Raw genomic sequence first — 15,096 nt, 5'->3', positions numbered from 1 at the left:
GAGCAGTGGTTCTCAACCTTCCTAATGCACGACCCTTTAATACAGTTCCTCATGTTGTGGTGACCCCCAACCATAAAATTATTTTCGTTGCTACTTCATAACTGTAATGTTGCTACTGTTATGAATCGTAATGTAAATATCTGATATGCAGGATGTATTTTCATTCTTACAAATTGAACATAATTAAAGCATAGTGATTAATCACAAAAACAATATGTAATTATATATGTGTTTTCCGATGGTCTTAGGCAACCCCTGTGAAAGAAAGGGTTGTTCGACCCCCAAAGGGGTCGCGACCCACAGGTTGAGAACCGCTGCTTTAGGGGCACATGAGTTAGCCGGCTTCTGGCCCCAGCCAGCCACTTGCAGACAAGGAGCTGGAGACGGGAAACTGCCCAGGTGGAGGGCCTTGTTCAGCTTATCCCACTGTGTTGTCAGCCTCTGACCTCCTTTGCCTGGGACTTTGGACCAGGCCCCTGGGCCCTCTGAGCACAGCGAGGCTTCTCTGTAGAGCAGCTGCTCTCATCCCGTCCTGTGGATCGTTGCCGCAGCTCCGGCTGAGCTGCCCGCGTGTGGCTGCTTCATCCCCGCACTGCCACAGCGCGGTGAGTCCCGTGACCTTTTTAACAGGAGGACTTACGCTTGTCGTCCTTCCGCTTAGAAATCTTCGAAGACTCCCCTCGGGCTGCAATAAAAAGATCAAACTCTGCAGACAGGATCTGAAGCCGACTGGTCCCTCATCCCTTCCTCACAGCCCCTGAGCCCCCACCTCCCACCCCCACAAGCTAATTGAAGTTTTCCAGATTCGCAGCAGTTTTCTGCTCTCCCCTCCTGCCCTCCTAACCGGGCCCACTCCTCACAACCTTCAGCACTCAGCCCAGGATCCGCTCCTCCTCCACCTGGGGTTTGCATCACGCCCTACATTGATTATCTGTTATTGTGTAACAATTACCCCAAAGCTTAACGTCTTAGACAACAAACATTTATCACCCCACATGGTCTCTAAGGGTCAGGTAACCGGGACCAGCTCAGCTGCAAGGTTCTGGCTCAGAGACGCTCATGAGGTTGTAGCCAAAATGTTGCCCAAGGCTTGGCTGGCTGGAGGACCCCTGTCCAAGCTCACTCACATGGGTAGTGGCTGGAGCCTCAGTTTCTACTTCACTCTGCATAGGGGCTGCTCACAATGTGGCAGCTAACTTTTCCCAGAGTTTGGGGGGCGGGGGCGGAAGGTGGGGGGAGGCAGGGGAGAGAGAGAGAGAGAGAGAGAGAGAGAGAGAGAGAGCCCAAGTCTATAGCTACAGAGTCTTATAACCTGATGTCAGCAGTGACAAACCATCACTCTGCCATATTCTCTTGGTCACGCAGACCAACCCCTGAACCGTGTGGGAAGAGACTGCACAGGGTGTGAACACCCGGAGGTGGGGATCGTGGGGGCATCAGTCACATGTCCCGGAACTCACCACACTGAGTGGGGTCGTCATCCGTCTCCCCCACTGTCTTGGGTCAGATGTTCATCTTGGTGTCCCTGCTACCAGCACGGTGCTTGGTGCAGTAGCATTTAGTCACTGGTTGTTGAATGAAAAGATAAATGAATGAATGCTTTCCCTAATCATCTTGTCAGGATTTTTGTTTATTTGAATTTAAATTCATTTTCCATTATAAAAATAACACGTGCATATTATTTAAAAAAACTAGGAACATAAGGGTGGGAAATGAAAAATAAGTTTCCATTTTAAGTCCCCACATCCAGTCTCAGTGCCTAGAGAGGATGGGCACTAACATTTTGGGGGTATCCTTCCAGAACTTTTCTAAAATAACAGTAGAGTTGTTTTTGGGTCTCATATGAAGTAATGCAAGTAAGAGTGCTTTGCTCATGACAGAGGCCATGGCTGCGCTGGGTCTGACCTGGGGACCCCTCCCCGGTGGCCTCTCCTGCCAGCTGTGAGGCTGGAATCCCTCCACGGCAGCCACACAGTATTGTTACACATCAGAATATTTGCATGTTTTTACGCTGATAAGTTATGATCCTTTGATGGTCTCAATACATAAAACCTAACGTTTACTTAGCACAGGACCCCGTACGTGGGATTATTGGGTCACAGAATCTGAACATTTTTTACAAAGACCACCAGCTGCTCTGAGTTTTCTACCTACACAGTAAATCCCTCTCGCCGGCCTTTCTCCTCAGCCCTCTCTCCTTTGCCAGCAGTCAGGACTCTTAGCTGCTTATACACACACTCTAGCGAGTTTGAACAGTAGGGGTTTCACGGAGAATAATAAATATTAAGGAACTCAGGAGTACTTGGGAGGGCCAGAGAACCTGGCTGGGATGCCATACAGCCAGGGATGCTGCAGCCAGACAAAAATGCCCAACAGCCCCCCCCCCCCGCCCCCCCCCGACGTTTCCAGTGGGAACCACGGCTGCCACTGCCACTGGTGGCGATAACCCTGGGGCTGGTGGCAGAACCGCACCTGTTCTTCCAGACGTCCTTGCCACAACTTCCTGTTTCCCATGTTTGGGTGCTGCCAAACAGGCTTCAATGCATGTGACTGGCAGCAGCTTGGTCAGCTGCCTGCTCCCTTTGTGCCAGGGATTCTGGGAAATGTAGCATGTTGTCCAGGAAGGAACAATATTTCCTTATTGGCTTGTTCTGCTCAACCTCTGCTGGTTACACTTTTCTCTGTAACATCTCCTGCCTCCTTTTTTCTTTCCCTGGTGATTTATTTAAAAAATACATATTTTATTGATTTCAGAGGGGAAGGGAGAGGGAGAGAGAGATAGAAACATCAACGATGAGAGAGAATCACTGATCAGCTGCCTCCTACACACCCCGCCACTGGGGGTCGAGCCCACAACCCAGGCATGTGCCCTTGACTGGAATCGAACCCAGGACCCTTCAGTCCGTAGGCTGATGCTCTATCCACTCTATCAAACCGGCCAGGGCTTTCCCTGGTGATTTAATTTGCTCGGGCCGCTGTAACAAAATACCACAGACAGGACGGCTTAGACAAGAGGGATTTACTTCCTCCCAGTTCTGGAGGCTAGAGTCCACGATCAAGGTGTCAGCAGGATTGGTTTCCTCTGAGGCCTCTCTCCTCGGCTTGCACGTGGCCACCTTCTTGCTGTGCGTCCACACGGTCTTTCCTCTGTGCACACGTCTCCCTGATGCCTCTCTGTGTGTCCAAATTTCCTCTCGCTCTGAGGACCCAAAACAGGTTAGATTAGGGCCCACCCAAGGCCTTATTTTAACCTAATCACCTCTCTCAAGGCCTTATCTCCGAACAGTCACATTCTGAGGTAGTGGGGGTTACGGCTTCAATGTATCTTTTTTGGGGGGAGACACATAATTCAGCTCGTAACACCTGTGTTTTAAGTTGAAGATTATTTCATCCTTGCCCCTTCTCTACCTCACATCAGCACCCGTATCATCAACTTAGATCGCCTTCTCCTCTCGCTGCACCAGCCGTAACCTGTGTGCCAGCAATTTGCTGCCGACCCTACTACAGGGCCGCCCCCAGCATCATCGGGACAGGCCAGGGGCAGGGCAATAGAGAACCCCAACTGCTGAGGAGTCGGAGACAAATCTTTTTTGTTTCTTTAAACATGTCTGCCATGTCCAGGAAAGCTGTTAGCTGTCATCTCACAAATGGGCTCTAAGTGCGGGACAGAGTGGAGAGAGCAGAAGTGTCAAGTTCAACTTGACGGCCTGAGTGCTCTCGTGTGAACAGCTTGATCAGCAGGCAGCGTGGGAACACCTGGACGCAGTAAGGAGCTCCTGTCAGGTGAACTCTGTTAGAAGTCTGATTTCGTTGCCACAGTCAATTCTGTTTGGGTGCAGGCCAGTGCTCCTGAGGTCACTACAGCTGTTGTCTCCCCAGCAGCACTCAGCACACACCGAGCACGGCACAGAGTCACAGCACGCAGGTGTGAGGGCGGCAGGGAATAGGCGCTCGGTGAGGAAATGAGCGAATCAGGAAATGGTCTCTGATTCAGGTGAAGTGCATCTCTTGGTTAGAATCTAGCTCGTATCGGGCTCTGCTCTGGAAAACATGCCAAGAAAGTAGATTCATGAGTGTGTTCTAAATCCATTCCTTTCTGATTCCTCAGCAGACATCCCCCCATCCTCTGGTCTGTTCTAGAAACAGGCTCTCTGCCTTCATTGGACTGTGCTATCCATGGACTCTATGGTCCTTCTGAGAGCTCCCAAACTACCCTGCCTTGTAGGCCTGGCGTGGCAGGTAAGACTTGGCATCCTTAGCACTGCTAGACCATGTGTGGCTTCCGTTTTACAAATTGCCCACATCCTTTGACTAGCAATAGTCTTTCTAGGAATATATCCTAAGGGAAAAAAATCAGATGCAGATCAAAATTTATATGCAAGGATATTCATTGCAGACTTGTTTATAATAGTGAAAAACGAAACAACCTGTTACAAAGGCAGAAGCTTGACAAGTAAACGATGCATCCACCTAGTGGTCATTTAAAAATATGTTTTAGCCTGTCCGGTGTGGCTCAGTTGGTTGAGTGTCCTCTCCTGGTTCCCCAGTAGGGGGCGTGCAGGAAACAGCTGAAGGATGTTTCTCTCTCATTGATATTTCTATCTCTCTCTCCTCCTTTCTTCTCTCTGAAATCAATAAAAATATATTTTAAAAATATTTTAGAGAAATTTAATGGTGTGAGATGATACTCAGCAAAGCTCAACAAAACAAAAACCTAGAAAATAAAAGTATATGCAATATAGTCCTGATTTAAAAAAACAACTAGAAAGTAAATACTAAAAGGAAAAAAGACTAGAAGGAAATACTGAATGTTATCAATGTCTGTCTCCTGATAATACTTAGCAGTGTCTTTCAAGGTTTATAGCCAGAAAAAAAGGCCAAGTAGGAATGAGAAGGCCAATGCCTGGAGAATGGCTGGCCACCTGCACCATGGGACCCCTCTCCCTGGACACAGTGTTGTCCCCCAGCCACCTCACCGCAGGGCTCTGCTGTCTGTCCTCAGGGTCACATTGTCCACAACTGGAAGGCGCGATGGTTCGTCCTTCGGCAGAACACGCTGCTGTACTACAAGCTCGAGGGGGGTCGGAAGGTGAACCCTCCCAAGGGCCAGATCCTCCTGGATGGCTGCACCATCACCTGCCCCTGCCTGGAGTATGAAAATCGACCTGTAAGTGAAGGCCGGCTTCCCAGTTCCTCCCTGCCCCGGACCCCCGCCCCTGCTCCCCCCCCTGCCCCCCGGCCTCTGGTGAAGGGGGTGTGGGTCATGGGAAGAGCTGAGTTATTGAAAAACCTGGTTCCAATCCTGGCCGCACCACATGCTGGGCCTTGGGCAAGTAATGGACCTCTCTGAGCCTTAGCTCCTCATCTATAAAATGGGATAAAAAATGATGCCCGGGTCCCATGGATGCGATGGGGATCCTGTAGGCTGGGAGGCACTGAAAAAATATGTGAGTCATCAAAGCAATATGATGGCTTTCGTCCCCAAGGGGTGCATGTTCCAAAAGCCAGGGGCAGCACCCACCCTACCATCAAAAAAGTGTCTGACTCAATCATTTCTCGAAGGCCCAGTATGTGCCAAGAAATTAGCTAGGCTTGGAGGAGTCGAGGAAGAAAATAGTAAGATCGCTTCTTCTCCAGTTAATAATCTTATTAGGAAAGCAAGTGGTTAATTGAAACACATTCAGCGTTTCAAAGGGTGGTTCCAACATTACTAGCCGTAGAGAGCACTGTATCCGCAGAGGAGGGAGCCGGCTGGGTCAGGTGCGGCTTTGCGAGGAATGGAGACGGGGGGGAGGGGGTGGGGGGGCAAAGATCTAGAAGAGGAGAGAGGCAGACGTTCCAGGCAGGTGGACGTTCCAGTCTTGAGTAGAAGTGCGGGGAGAGGGAGGGATGGATGTGGAGATGAGGATGGCCAGTGTGGCCAAGGGAAAACGCTCCCTGAGGGAGCTGTGGGAGAATGGCGGGGGCCACGTGGAGGGAATGGGGAGCCACTGAAGGTTTTGAGTGAGAGAATGGACTGATGAAAACTGTTAGGAAGACTAACAGGAGGAAGGAAGCTCGGTTCCTAGTAAGATTGCTAGATCCATAAAGAAGGTACCTTACGTCTGAGTGCCGGTCCGGCTGGCTGTCTCTCCCCGCAGCACCTCATTAAGCTGAAGACTCGCACATCCACAGAATACTTCCTGGAGGCCTGTTCTCGGGAGGACAGGGACGCCTGGGCCTTTGAGATCACAGGAGCGATTCACGCTGGGCAGCCGGGGAAGGTCCAGCAGCTCCACATACAGAGAAACTCCTTCAAGCTGACCCCTCACATCAGCCTGCAGTGAGTGCCCGGCCCCTGTCCGCGCTCTGACTGCCTCTGCTGCGGCCTCTCCCTCTGTGTGCGATGGGGAGGGGGCTCTGTTGTTGCTAATTGGGCCTGGCTGCTTCCGCCAACGTGCTTCAGGGCCTTTGGCTGTCACTGCCCTGTTTGTATTATTTTCTCTGCCTGGGAATGGCCCTGCTCCTACGTAACCCTTTGGGGCCTCGGCTGCTTCAGCCCACCTCCAGTTTCAGCCAGGTGCTCAGGGCTACGGCACAGCTCCAGGAACCTCCACTCACCAATCCTGGCCATGTTCGCCCCCTGGTGGCAAGAATGATGTGTTCTGGAAGCAGTTGCATTCTTGCCCTGTAGTGTTCCTCATCTACTCATTCATTCATTCATTCATTCACTCAAGACATAGTTCTTGAGCGCCTACTGCACTAGATCCTCAGGAGATGCAAATGGGGATAAACAAGGTCCCGTCTCAAGGGCTTCCCAGCCCAAGTACATAACCAGCAAATGAGAAAAGACCTTCCATGGGTGGCAGGAATCATTCCACAGAACAGCAGGAAAGCAGGTCGGCAGTGGAGGCGAGAGTGTAAAGTGGGGGTGTATGAAAGGAGTTCCCATCATGGAAACTTGCAACAGCCCGTTTACAGGAAAGACTCCTAACCCCCAAGCAGCAGAAGTCATAGCTCTTTAGTTTTACTACAAAAGCAATAACTGTCTAGGATAGAAATATTAGAACATTTAGATGAGCATGAGAAAAAAAAGATCTAAAATCCTACCTACCTCTCACATTCTGCCCCCTTTCTCTGTGGTGCGTATCGCCCGTTTGCCACTCGCTCACTACCCGTAGGCCCTTTCTCCTACCTGTCAGTGTGATGAGGGGCCCCTGTCCTTGCCTTCCTCCCGTGTAGTGGCATCGTGGACAAGATGCACGACAGCGGGAGTGGAATCCGGCCAAGCCCCAACCTGGAGCAGGGAAGCACCTACAAAAAGACCTTCAATGGTGAGCCTTCCTTCTCGGGGGGAAGTGGAAACCTGGGGCGTGGTGAGCTGGGATGTAGCTGTGCTTGACCAGCTTGTGTTGAGGCCAGAGCTGTCTGCTGGCCAACAGGCTGGCCTGAGATGGCCACGTGTGGGTGTGGCCACAGCTCCACGCAGCAGGGGTGGCCATTGGTCTGCTCTTGTGCAGAGCCCCAAGGCCGCCCAGGAGGTCCACGCCAGTGAGGACACAGCCAGGCCCCCACCCCAGGACGCCGGTCGGTAGGCTGTGGTCTGACTGGCGCTGCCCTTGCTCTGATGCAGGCTCCTCCCTGGTGGACTGGCTCATCTCCAACAGCTTTGCAGCCAACCGTCTGGAGGCCGTGACCCTGGCCTCCATGCTCCTGGAGGAGAACTTCCTGAAGCCAGTCGGCGCCCGGAGCTCGGGAGCCGTGCGCTCTGGGGACCTGGCTGAGCAGTTCCTGGATGACTCCACCGCCCTGTACACCTTTGTAAGTTATGGAGAGGGTTCCTCTTGCCACCAGGGCAGAGGGAAGGGGGCGGCCGCAGAGTCGGGGCAAGGGGTCCACAGTCAGGGGTGAGGCCTCGGGTTGGGGGACAGCTTCACCCCCAGGTGGAATGGGTTTCTCTGTGAAGGATTTTCCTTTTTCCCATGGTAGCCCCCACAGCCTGTAACTGGGACTTTTTGTGACAGAATCCTTGTTTTCTTCCCACGAGGCGGAGAGCTACAAGACGAAGATAAGTCTCAGGGAAGACATTAATCTGAGCACCATGGAGTTGAGTGGCACGGTGATAAAGCAAGGCTATCTGGCCAAGCAGGTATGGCTGCCTTGGAGCGGGCATGGACAGTCTCAACCTCAGGGGAGGCGGGAATTTCCCAAAGGGTGGGAGGGGCTGAGGCTGCTGGAGGCACTAATTATCAGCAGGATGAGCTAAAGCAGGGGCCAGCCGCTGCCACCGGGAGCAGGACAAGGGGATGCATGTGCCCACCCTCACTCCTCCCTCATCCCCCGATCCCCCCACACACGCCCTCTCCCAACCCTGCCCCCCCCCATGCGTCCCAGACACCGGGGTGTTCAGGGAAAAGGTACACACAGTAATGACGGCAACATTAAAAAATGCCTTCGTTCATATGTGTCCGGAGGGCATTGCCTCCTGGGTTGGTGGTTGCATCTGCTGCCTTCTGCTCTCCGAGGCTTTCTGGGGTCTCTGCCTTCTTTTGTGGGACTCTGCACAGCCCCTCCATACACTTTCCAGACAACCCACCTCAGTAGGTTGAAGATGAAATTTTACAGGGTCATCTCAGTGTCTGAAAACTGACCATGGCCACCACTCCTCGCCGTGTTTGGGAGGGCAGCCCTGTCAAGCAGGAGACAGCATGTCACGGCATTTCTACCTGTGCCGGACAGAAAGGCTGTTCGGGAACAGAAGGACTGCGTGATGGCGCAGGCAGTGTCCGCGGGCCTCTGCACGGCCCCTGTGTTGGTGTGCACCTCACACGCGTGTGCACATGCCTGTCTGCGCCACGGACACGTGTGCTGTGCAGCACCATTCCCGTTGTTACCCAGAGCACCTGTGGCTGTCACCTGTTTCTTGCACACGAGGATCCCCATCTGCCCTCAGATTATTTACTTTATGAAACTGCCCGACGGGAGGCCACCAGGAGGGCGTGGGAGGGACTCGGTGTTCAGACTGGAGGGGGAAGGAAGCTTTGTGATCTAGGGGGTGACGCCAAAGGGAGTCATAGGCTCGTCTATATCTTTTCTTTTAATTTTTCTTATTTTTATTAATACCAGGGAGGAAAGGAGAGGGAGAGAGAGATAGAAACATGAATGATGAGAGAGAATCATTGATTGGCTGCCTCCTGCACGCCCCCCACTGGGAACCGAGCCCGCAACCCAGGCATATGCTCTTGACTGGAATCGAACCTGCGACCCTTCAGTCCACAGGCCGATGCTCTAGCCACTGAGCCAAACGGGCTAGGGCTCGTCTATATCTTACACATTTAGATTTTAGCACCTAATTGATCTTCCTTACTTTTCTGCTGCAGAACGGTAAAGTGGTTTTTACTGTAAATGTGTGTGCATGTGTGCATGCAGCTGTAGGTTTGTTTGGGGAACAAGTTGACGCTTGACTTGGTGCCCTTGGGTTCAGCTTCGCTCGTGAGCTCTCAGTCCAGTGGCACCTGCTGCCCCCCTGTCCTCCTTGTGTCCTGAGGGGTGTCCGGGAATGTCCCCCTTTCCTTCAGCGCTGACCCTTCCTCTTCGGCTCTGTCAACACAACTACAGGGGACAGTGTTTTTGCTAAGTGTCCCTGAGCAGGGACCTCCATGACACATCACTGCCAACCTTGGGCTCCGGCAGGCTCTTCTTAGAAAGTGGTCCCATGGAGCCAGCGGGCTTGGAGGTTTGGCATTCGATACAAGGAAGTGGGAGGGAGGGACTCAGAGCTGTCACCCAGCAGCCTTGGCCCTTTCTTGACCGCAGGGCCACAAGAGGAAGAACTGGAAGGTGCGGCGCTTTGTTCTGAGGAAGGAGCCGGCGTTCCTGCATTACTACGACCCTTCCAAAGTGAGTACCGTGCGCTCACTTGGTACCCGGGTGAGGCTTCCAGATTCTTCTCTCCCAAGCATCCCAGGCAGCTGGCTCCACATCCTTCCTTAACTCAGCATCCCTACCGTAACTTCCGCCACACTATGCCTTTCCTCCCACAACCCAGCTACTCTTAAAAGGGAGGGTTGCTCTTTGATTTCATCACGTCATTGCCTGCTCCGCGGATCTTCATTATTTTGTGAGGAAAAGCATCTTTTAGTCTCTCCAAAGCTTGCCACGTGGCTGGGGAGGTGAGGGGCTGGCCGACGCCAACCTGGTGCTTCCCAGCTCTTCACCCCTTTCTCTCCACAGATCCCAGGGATTCTGTTCCCTCAACCTCTTGTCTCCACCAACGTTTTGCAAACTTTCTTTTACTATTTAATATTTAAGCCATAATTTATTAATTTTATTTTATTTTCTAAATGATTGAAGAATTGCTATTCTGAGTTTCAGATAATACTATTATTGCATGCTGAGTTTATCTAATTTCAGTCAAAAGTGAAGAAAAATGGCTTTTCAGGCGGCCTGTTCAACCTTGACTTTGGAAGATGTAGGAATTTCATTCATTTTTTGAAAGAGTGAAGCCTGGGCAGTTCCTCCCTTACTGAGCTTGTCAGGATGTGAAGGAGCGTGAAGGGGGCCTTGGGACCCTGACAGACCACAGCGGGGGCCGAGGGTCAGGGAGGGCTGTGGCCCTGCTGTAGCTGGTGAGAAACAGAGTCCAAACTTCCTCACCGGTGCTTGTAGGTTGGCTGCAAGAAGGCCAAGTTCGTTATACATGACTCTCGCCGACTTCTTTGGCTGGCACAGCTGAGGGTGGTTATAGGCGAGGGTGCAGCTCTTCCCTTTTGTCCATTCACAATTCCTAATAGGTCTCCTTCCCTCTGCAGGAAGAGAACCGGCCAGTGGGTGGGTTTTCCCTTCGTGGTTCACTCGTGTCTGCTCTGGAGGACAATGGCGTTCCCACCGGTAAGGTCCAGCTTTGGCCCCGGCCTGGGATCTCAGGCCTCCCTCCTGCACTCTCAGTAATGCTCTGCCGACGAAGGACTGAGCTGTGGGAGCTGAGTAGGGCTTTCTTAATGAGACCATGAATGGTGTGAGTTTTGAAGCCAGTTTCAGAATTCGAGAAAAGGGCCTGTGTTCTTAGTGTTTTAACAATACAGCTGTATAATCCTTGTCTAATACTTTCCCCTCAATTTCTCTGTTTACTGGTCCATAAGCTTCCACCTAAGAATAATATTAGCTTACACAGTGTTTAAGGGTTAGGGACACACTTTATTTATTTATTTATTTATTTATTTATTTATTTATTTTAAACTTTAAAAAAATATATATTTTATTGATTTTTTACAGAGAGGAAGGGAGAGGATAGAGAGTTAGAAACATTGATGAGAGAGAAACCGATCAGCTGTCTCCTGCACACTCCCCACTGGGGATGTGCCCACAACCAAGGTACATGCCCTTGACCAGACTCAAACCTGGGACCCTTGAGTCCGCAGGCTGACGCTCTATGCACTGAGCCAAACCGGTTAGGGCGGGACACACTTTAATATCTATTGTCACACTAACCAGCTAGGGTAGGAAGATAGTATCATTCCCATTTTATGGATGTGGAAATTGAGGTTCAAAGAAGTTAAACAGTTTAAAGTCAAATCCTAAATCTGTGCCTTCTCTTTATATAAACACTAGAGGCCCAGTGCACGAAATTTGTGCACGGGGGAGGGGGTGGTCCCTCAGCCTGGCCTGTACCCTCTCCAATCTGGGACCCCTCGGGGGATGTCTCACAATCTGGGACTGCTGGCTCCTAACTGCTTGCCTGATTGTCCCTAATGGCTTCTGTCTCCAGCCCGATCGGCCCCTAACCGCTACCCTGCTGGGACCTGCCTCCTGCTGGGACCTGCCTCCTACGTGAGGCGGCCAAGACGCTGGGACTGGCCTCCTCCGCACTGTGCTGAGCAGCGAGACCCCCAGGCCTCACCGCACAGAGCGGCCGCCGGGCCCTGCCTCTGCTGTGCACGTGGCCATCTTGTGGCAGCCATCTTTGTGGTGGCCATCTTGTGACGATGTCGTGCATGAGGGTGTGACGCCACTAGGCTTTTATTGTATAGATACTAAATTCTTTGATGTGAATGAAATTGTAGATCTAGGGTTAGCATAGGTAGCAGGCCACGAAGGCTTCCAAGAATGTCCAGACAGCTTGGCCGGAGTGGCTCAGTGGTTGAGCATCGAACTGTCCCAGTTTCAGGCCCAGTGGGGTGCATGCAGGAGGCAGAAAACCAATGATTCTCTCTCGTCATTGATGTTTCTATCTCTCCCTCTCTGAAATCAATAAAAATACTTTAAAAAATTGTCCAGACATACCACTGGCAGGCCTTAAGGCACAGGCAAAGGAGAATGGGAGGGAGGAAAAGAAGAAAGCACCACACATCTGGTGGGATTCCCTAACCATGTACATTTGTATTTAACAAATACTTCATTATTTGTTTTTGTATCTCAGTTGGTTTTCCGCTGCTTCCAGCTGAAAGCAGACATGGATATTTACTCACTGATTTTTTTCTGCCCAGGCGTTAAAGGGAACGTCCAGGGAAATCTCTTCAAAGTGATTACTAAGGACGACACACACTATTACATCCAGGCCAGCAGCAAGGCTGAGCGAGCCGAGTGGATCGAAGCTATCAAAAAGCTAACGTGACGGGGACCTGAGAGACCAGGACCAGGATTCCTCCCACCTTCCCGATGACACTGACAGGGGTTCCCAGAAAATGAGTGTTAATGTAACTTTATTTTGTACTGTTTTGGAGTGAGTCTACTGAAAAGTTTCCTAGATTACAATGGGCAACGGTGCTATTTCCTTCCCCACCTTCATGTTAACAACCTGGAAATGCTAGAACAGCCATTAGGCGTCAGCATGTTGACTTTCGCCAATCATCACAGCCGGCCATTCCTTGGACACCAAAGTAGGTTTGCCTTATAACACTAACTGGCCACATTATACTTCTAAATAAAGCTAGTCTCATGGCACTGCCTCTGAAATGCTGTCAACAGCTATTAACTCCTTCTTTAGGATTAATAAAAATTGGCATTTGTTTCTGGCTATTAGAATTCCCTTCCAAAGTTTCAGTTTTCAAAGGTTTTTCATGCTTGAGACTATAGGAAGTAAGCGAGGTGATTATGAAGACACCTCAAATGATCTCTGTGACTAAGACATGCTTCCTTGCAAAGTGGGATGGTGGCAAAATTTTGCTTGAACATTCATAGAATATTGTTTTCCTTTGAAAAATAAGCTTGCATTAAGTATTACACATCACAGAAAAAGCATGGACTCAGTTGAAGAGATTAGTCACACATACTAAAAAAAGGGTAAAATTATAGCTTTCCTGTGGAAAATACCATATAGAAAGAAGCAGAGCAGAGCTCTCTAAAGGACAGAGAAAGATATAAACAGGAAAAGAGTTAAATCAAGGCATGAAATATTTGGTTTGAAAGTGAACATTGAGACAAATATTGTTGGAAGGTTAACCTGCAGTAGTGAAAAGTCTGTATCATACAATTATTTTAAAAAACATTTTTATTGCTTTCAAGTTCATACAGTAAACTGGCACAAGATACTGCCAGCATTCTTGCTTAGTACAAGTACTTAGACTTCCTTTAATGAATAGGTTAAGATCTGTAACTGACACTTAGGGGGACTAGATACTTCCGAAGTAAACATTTGTCCTTGGTTTGAACTATTCTCTTAATTTTTCAACTATAATACTTCACCTGAGTGATCAGAATTCCAAGCAAATGAGGTTTTACTTCATTCCTTAGAGCACCATTTTCCGTTTGGCATTTTACCAGGTCTAATGTCCCTGGAATTGGTTTATTGCTTTTGGGTTATCAACAGGTTATCAACAGTTTATCTGAATTTGACTGTATTTGGTTTGATGGCTTCTTGTACAACTGTACCACACTGCGTAGGACAGAGTCCTCACGCATTTAAAATAGATGACCATCACCTTGAGGCAAATCAGGGAACAACTCTTATCAAGGTACTAGTATGTTAATTTTTAAAATCCTGAACCATTTGAAGTCAACTGTTTTTGATGTCAAAGTAGCTAAATCGAGAATGTTTGAAAGTCTACCAGCTGAGTAATAACTGTATTGCTAAGCACAATGTAGTGCTTAGCATGTCTCTGTAGGTTCCCACTTAGAATTATCCAAAGTATTCGTTTGTCTTGTTTTGGTATAAAAGATAAAAAATGGTTTGAATGTTTTTTGTCAGCCATTCTCAATTAATTATGCATTAAGAACCAAGCTATTGCTAAGGTTCAGTTTTGAGTTGATAACCACTTGACCTCAGTCCAAAGCAGAACAGGAAGTAGATGAAGTCCAATTTTAATGGAAGAGGTTTTTTAGGGGGAGATCCAAGATTTGGATAAACTGGTCACCACTTGCCTTTGAAAATCTGTTGCTTCAGTTATCTGGAGCTGGGTGTGTTATCGTGTCCTTTAAAAGTGATACTTTTAGGTCAGCAAGGTATATGTATGCTTTAAGTTTAGTTATTCTATCACTGAGGTATCAATCTTTTCTCTGGCAAGGGTCATGAATTTGCAACTATTGTGGAACTGAACAAAAGGCCTGCATGGATAAATTCACTCACCATGAAGGCTACCAGCATTTCTCATTAGTTTTTGAAGTATAAAAATATTCAGTAAACAAAAATCCAATTCCCTGTGGATAGCAAACATTTAAGGAGCACCTGCTATATTTTGATGACATCTGCTGTGAGCTTTACAGACTTTTTTGACTCCTCAAAAAGACCAAGGTGAAAATTATGTGCTCATTTTGAATATATCCTGATTTTCCTCTAAATATTCCCAGTACGGTATGCTAGCTAGCAACCATGGCTCCCTTGTGGAGATGGCTGTATAAAGTCAGCCTTTGGATTGGGACAACCTTCACATATGGCACAAACTGTCTCATCAACACTATTTTCCAGTCCCTTTAATATTGAATCTAGTCCTGGATTGATGAAGGTGGATACAGTTTCATTTTCTAAGTATTTAAATGGCTATTCGTCAGAATAATTTAATAAAATTAATATATCTAGTACCTCAAGTACACGGAGATTAAATCTACAAAGACCTAAGTAACTCAAGACTTTCTAAACCCTGGTTATTGTAGCTGTAAGTTCAAACCATGTGTTTTCTATGA

At 49.1% G+C, this 15,096-nt stretch overlaps 1 protein-coding gene across 6 annotated transcripts in view; it reads left to right on the top strand.

Moving 5' to 3' along the window:
* Positions 1 to 13,628, top strand: part of PLEK2 (pleckstrin 2) — a 17,896-nt gene extending 4,268 nt beyond the window's left edge. Inside the window, exons 2-12 of one of the 6 annotated variants that reach the window (XM_023755830.1) lie at positions 3,622 to 3,765; positions 3,880 to 3,994; positions 4,112 to 4,239; positions 5,003 to 5,167; positions 6,141 to 6,322; positions 7,222 to 7,313; positions 7,613 to 7,800; positions 8,027 to 8,128; positions 9,796 to 9,879; positions 10,791 to 10,869; positions 12,465 to 13,628. In XM_023755830.1, the coding sequence (XP_023611598.1) occupies positions 4,177 to 4,239; positions 5,003 to 5,167; positions 6,141 to 6,322; positions 7,222 to 7,313; positions 7,613 to 7,800; positions 8,027 to 8,128; positions 9,796 to 9,879; positions 10,791 to 10,869; positions 12,465 to 12,592 (1,083 nt within the window). In that variant the 5' untranslated portion in view covers positions 3,622 to 3,765; positions 3,880 to 3,994; positions 4,112 to 4,176 and the 3' untranslated portion in view covers positions 12,593 to 13,628. Of the gene's footprint in view, positions 1 to 3,621; positions 3,766 to 3,879; positions 3,995 to 4,108; positions 4,240 to 5,002; positions 5,168 to 6,140; positions 6,323 to 7,221; positions 7,314 to 7,612; positions 7,801 to 8,026; positions 8,129 to 9,795; positions 9,880 to 10,790; positions 10,870 to 12,464 lie in introns of all 6 variants that reach the window. The other 5 variants (XM_023755831.1, XM_014457797.2, XM_014457796.2 and 2 more) reach the window with 5 other exon arrangements.
* The last annotated feature ends 1,468 nt before the right edge of the window (positions 13,629 to 15,096 follow it).

This window comes from Myotis lucifugus, unplaced genomic scaffold, assembly GCF_000147115.1.
Source record: "Myotis lucifugus unplaced genomic scaffold, Myoluc2.0 scaffold_85, whole genome shotgun sequence".
Lineage (NCBI taxonomy): Eukaryota > Metazoa > Chordata > Mammalia > Chiroptera > Vespertilionidae > Myotis > Myotis lucifugus.
Note: the sequence above shows the minus strand (reverse complement) of the source record. Positions and strands in the feature narration are given on the sequence as shown.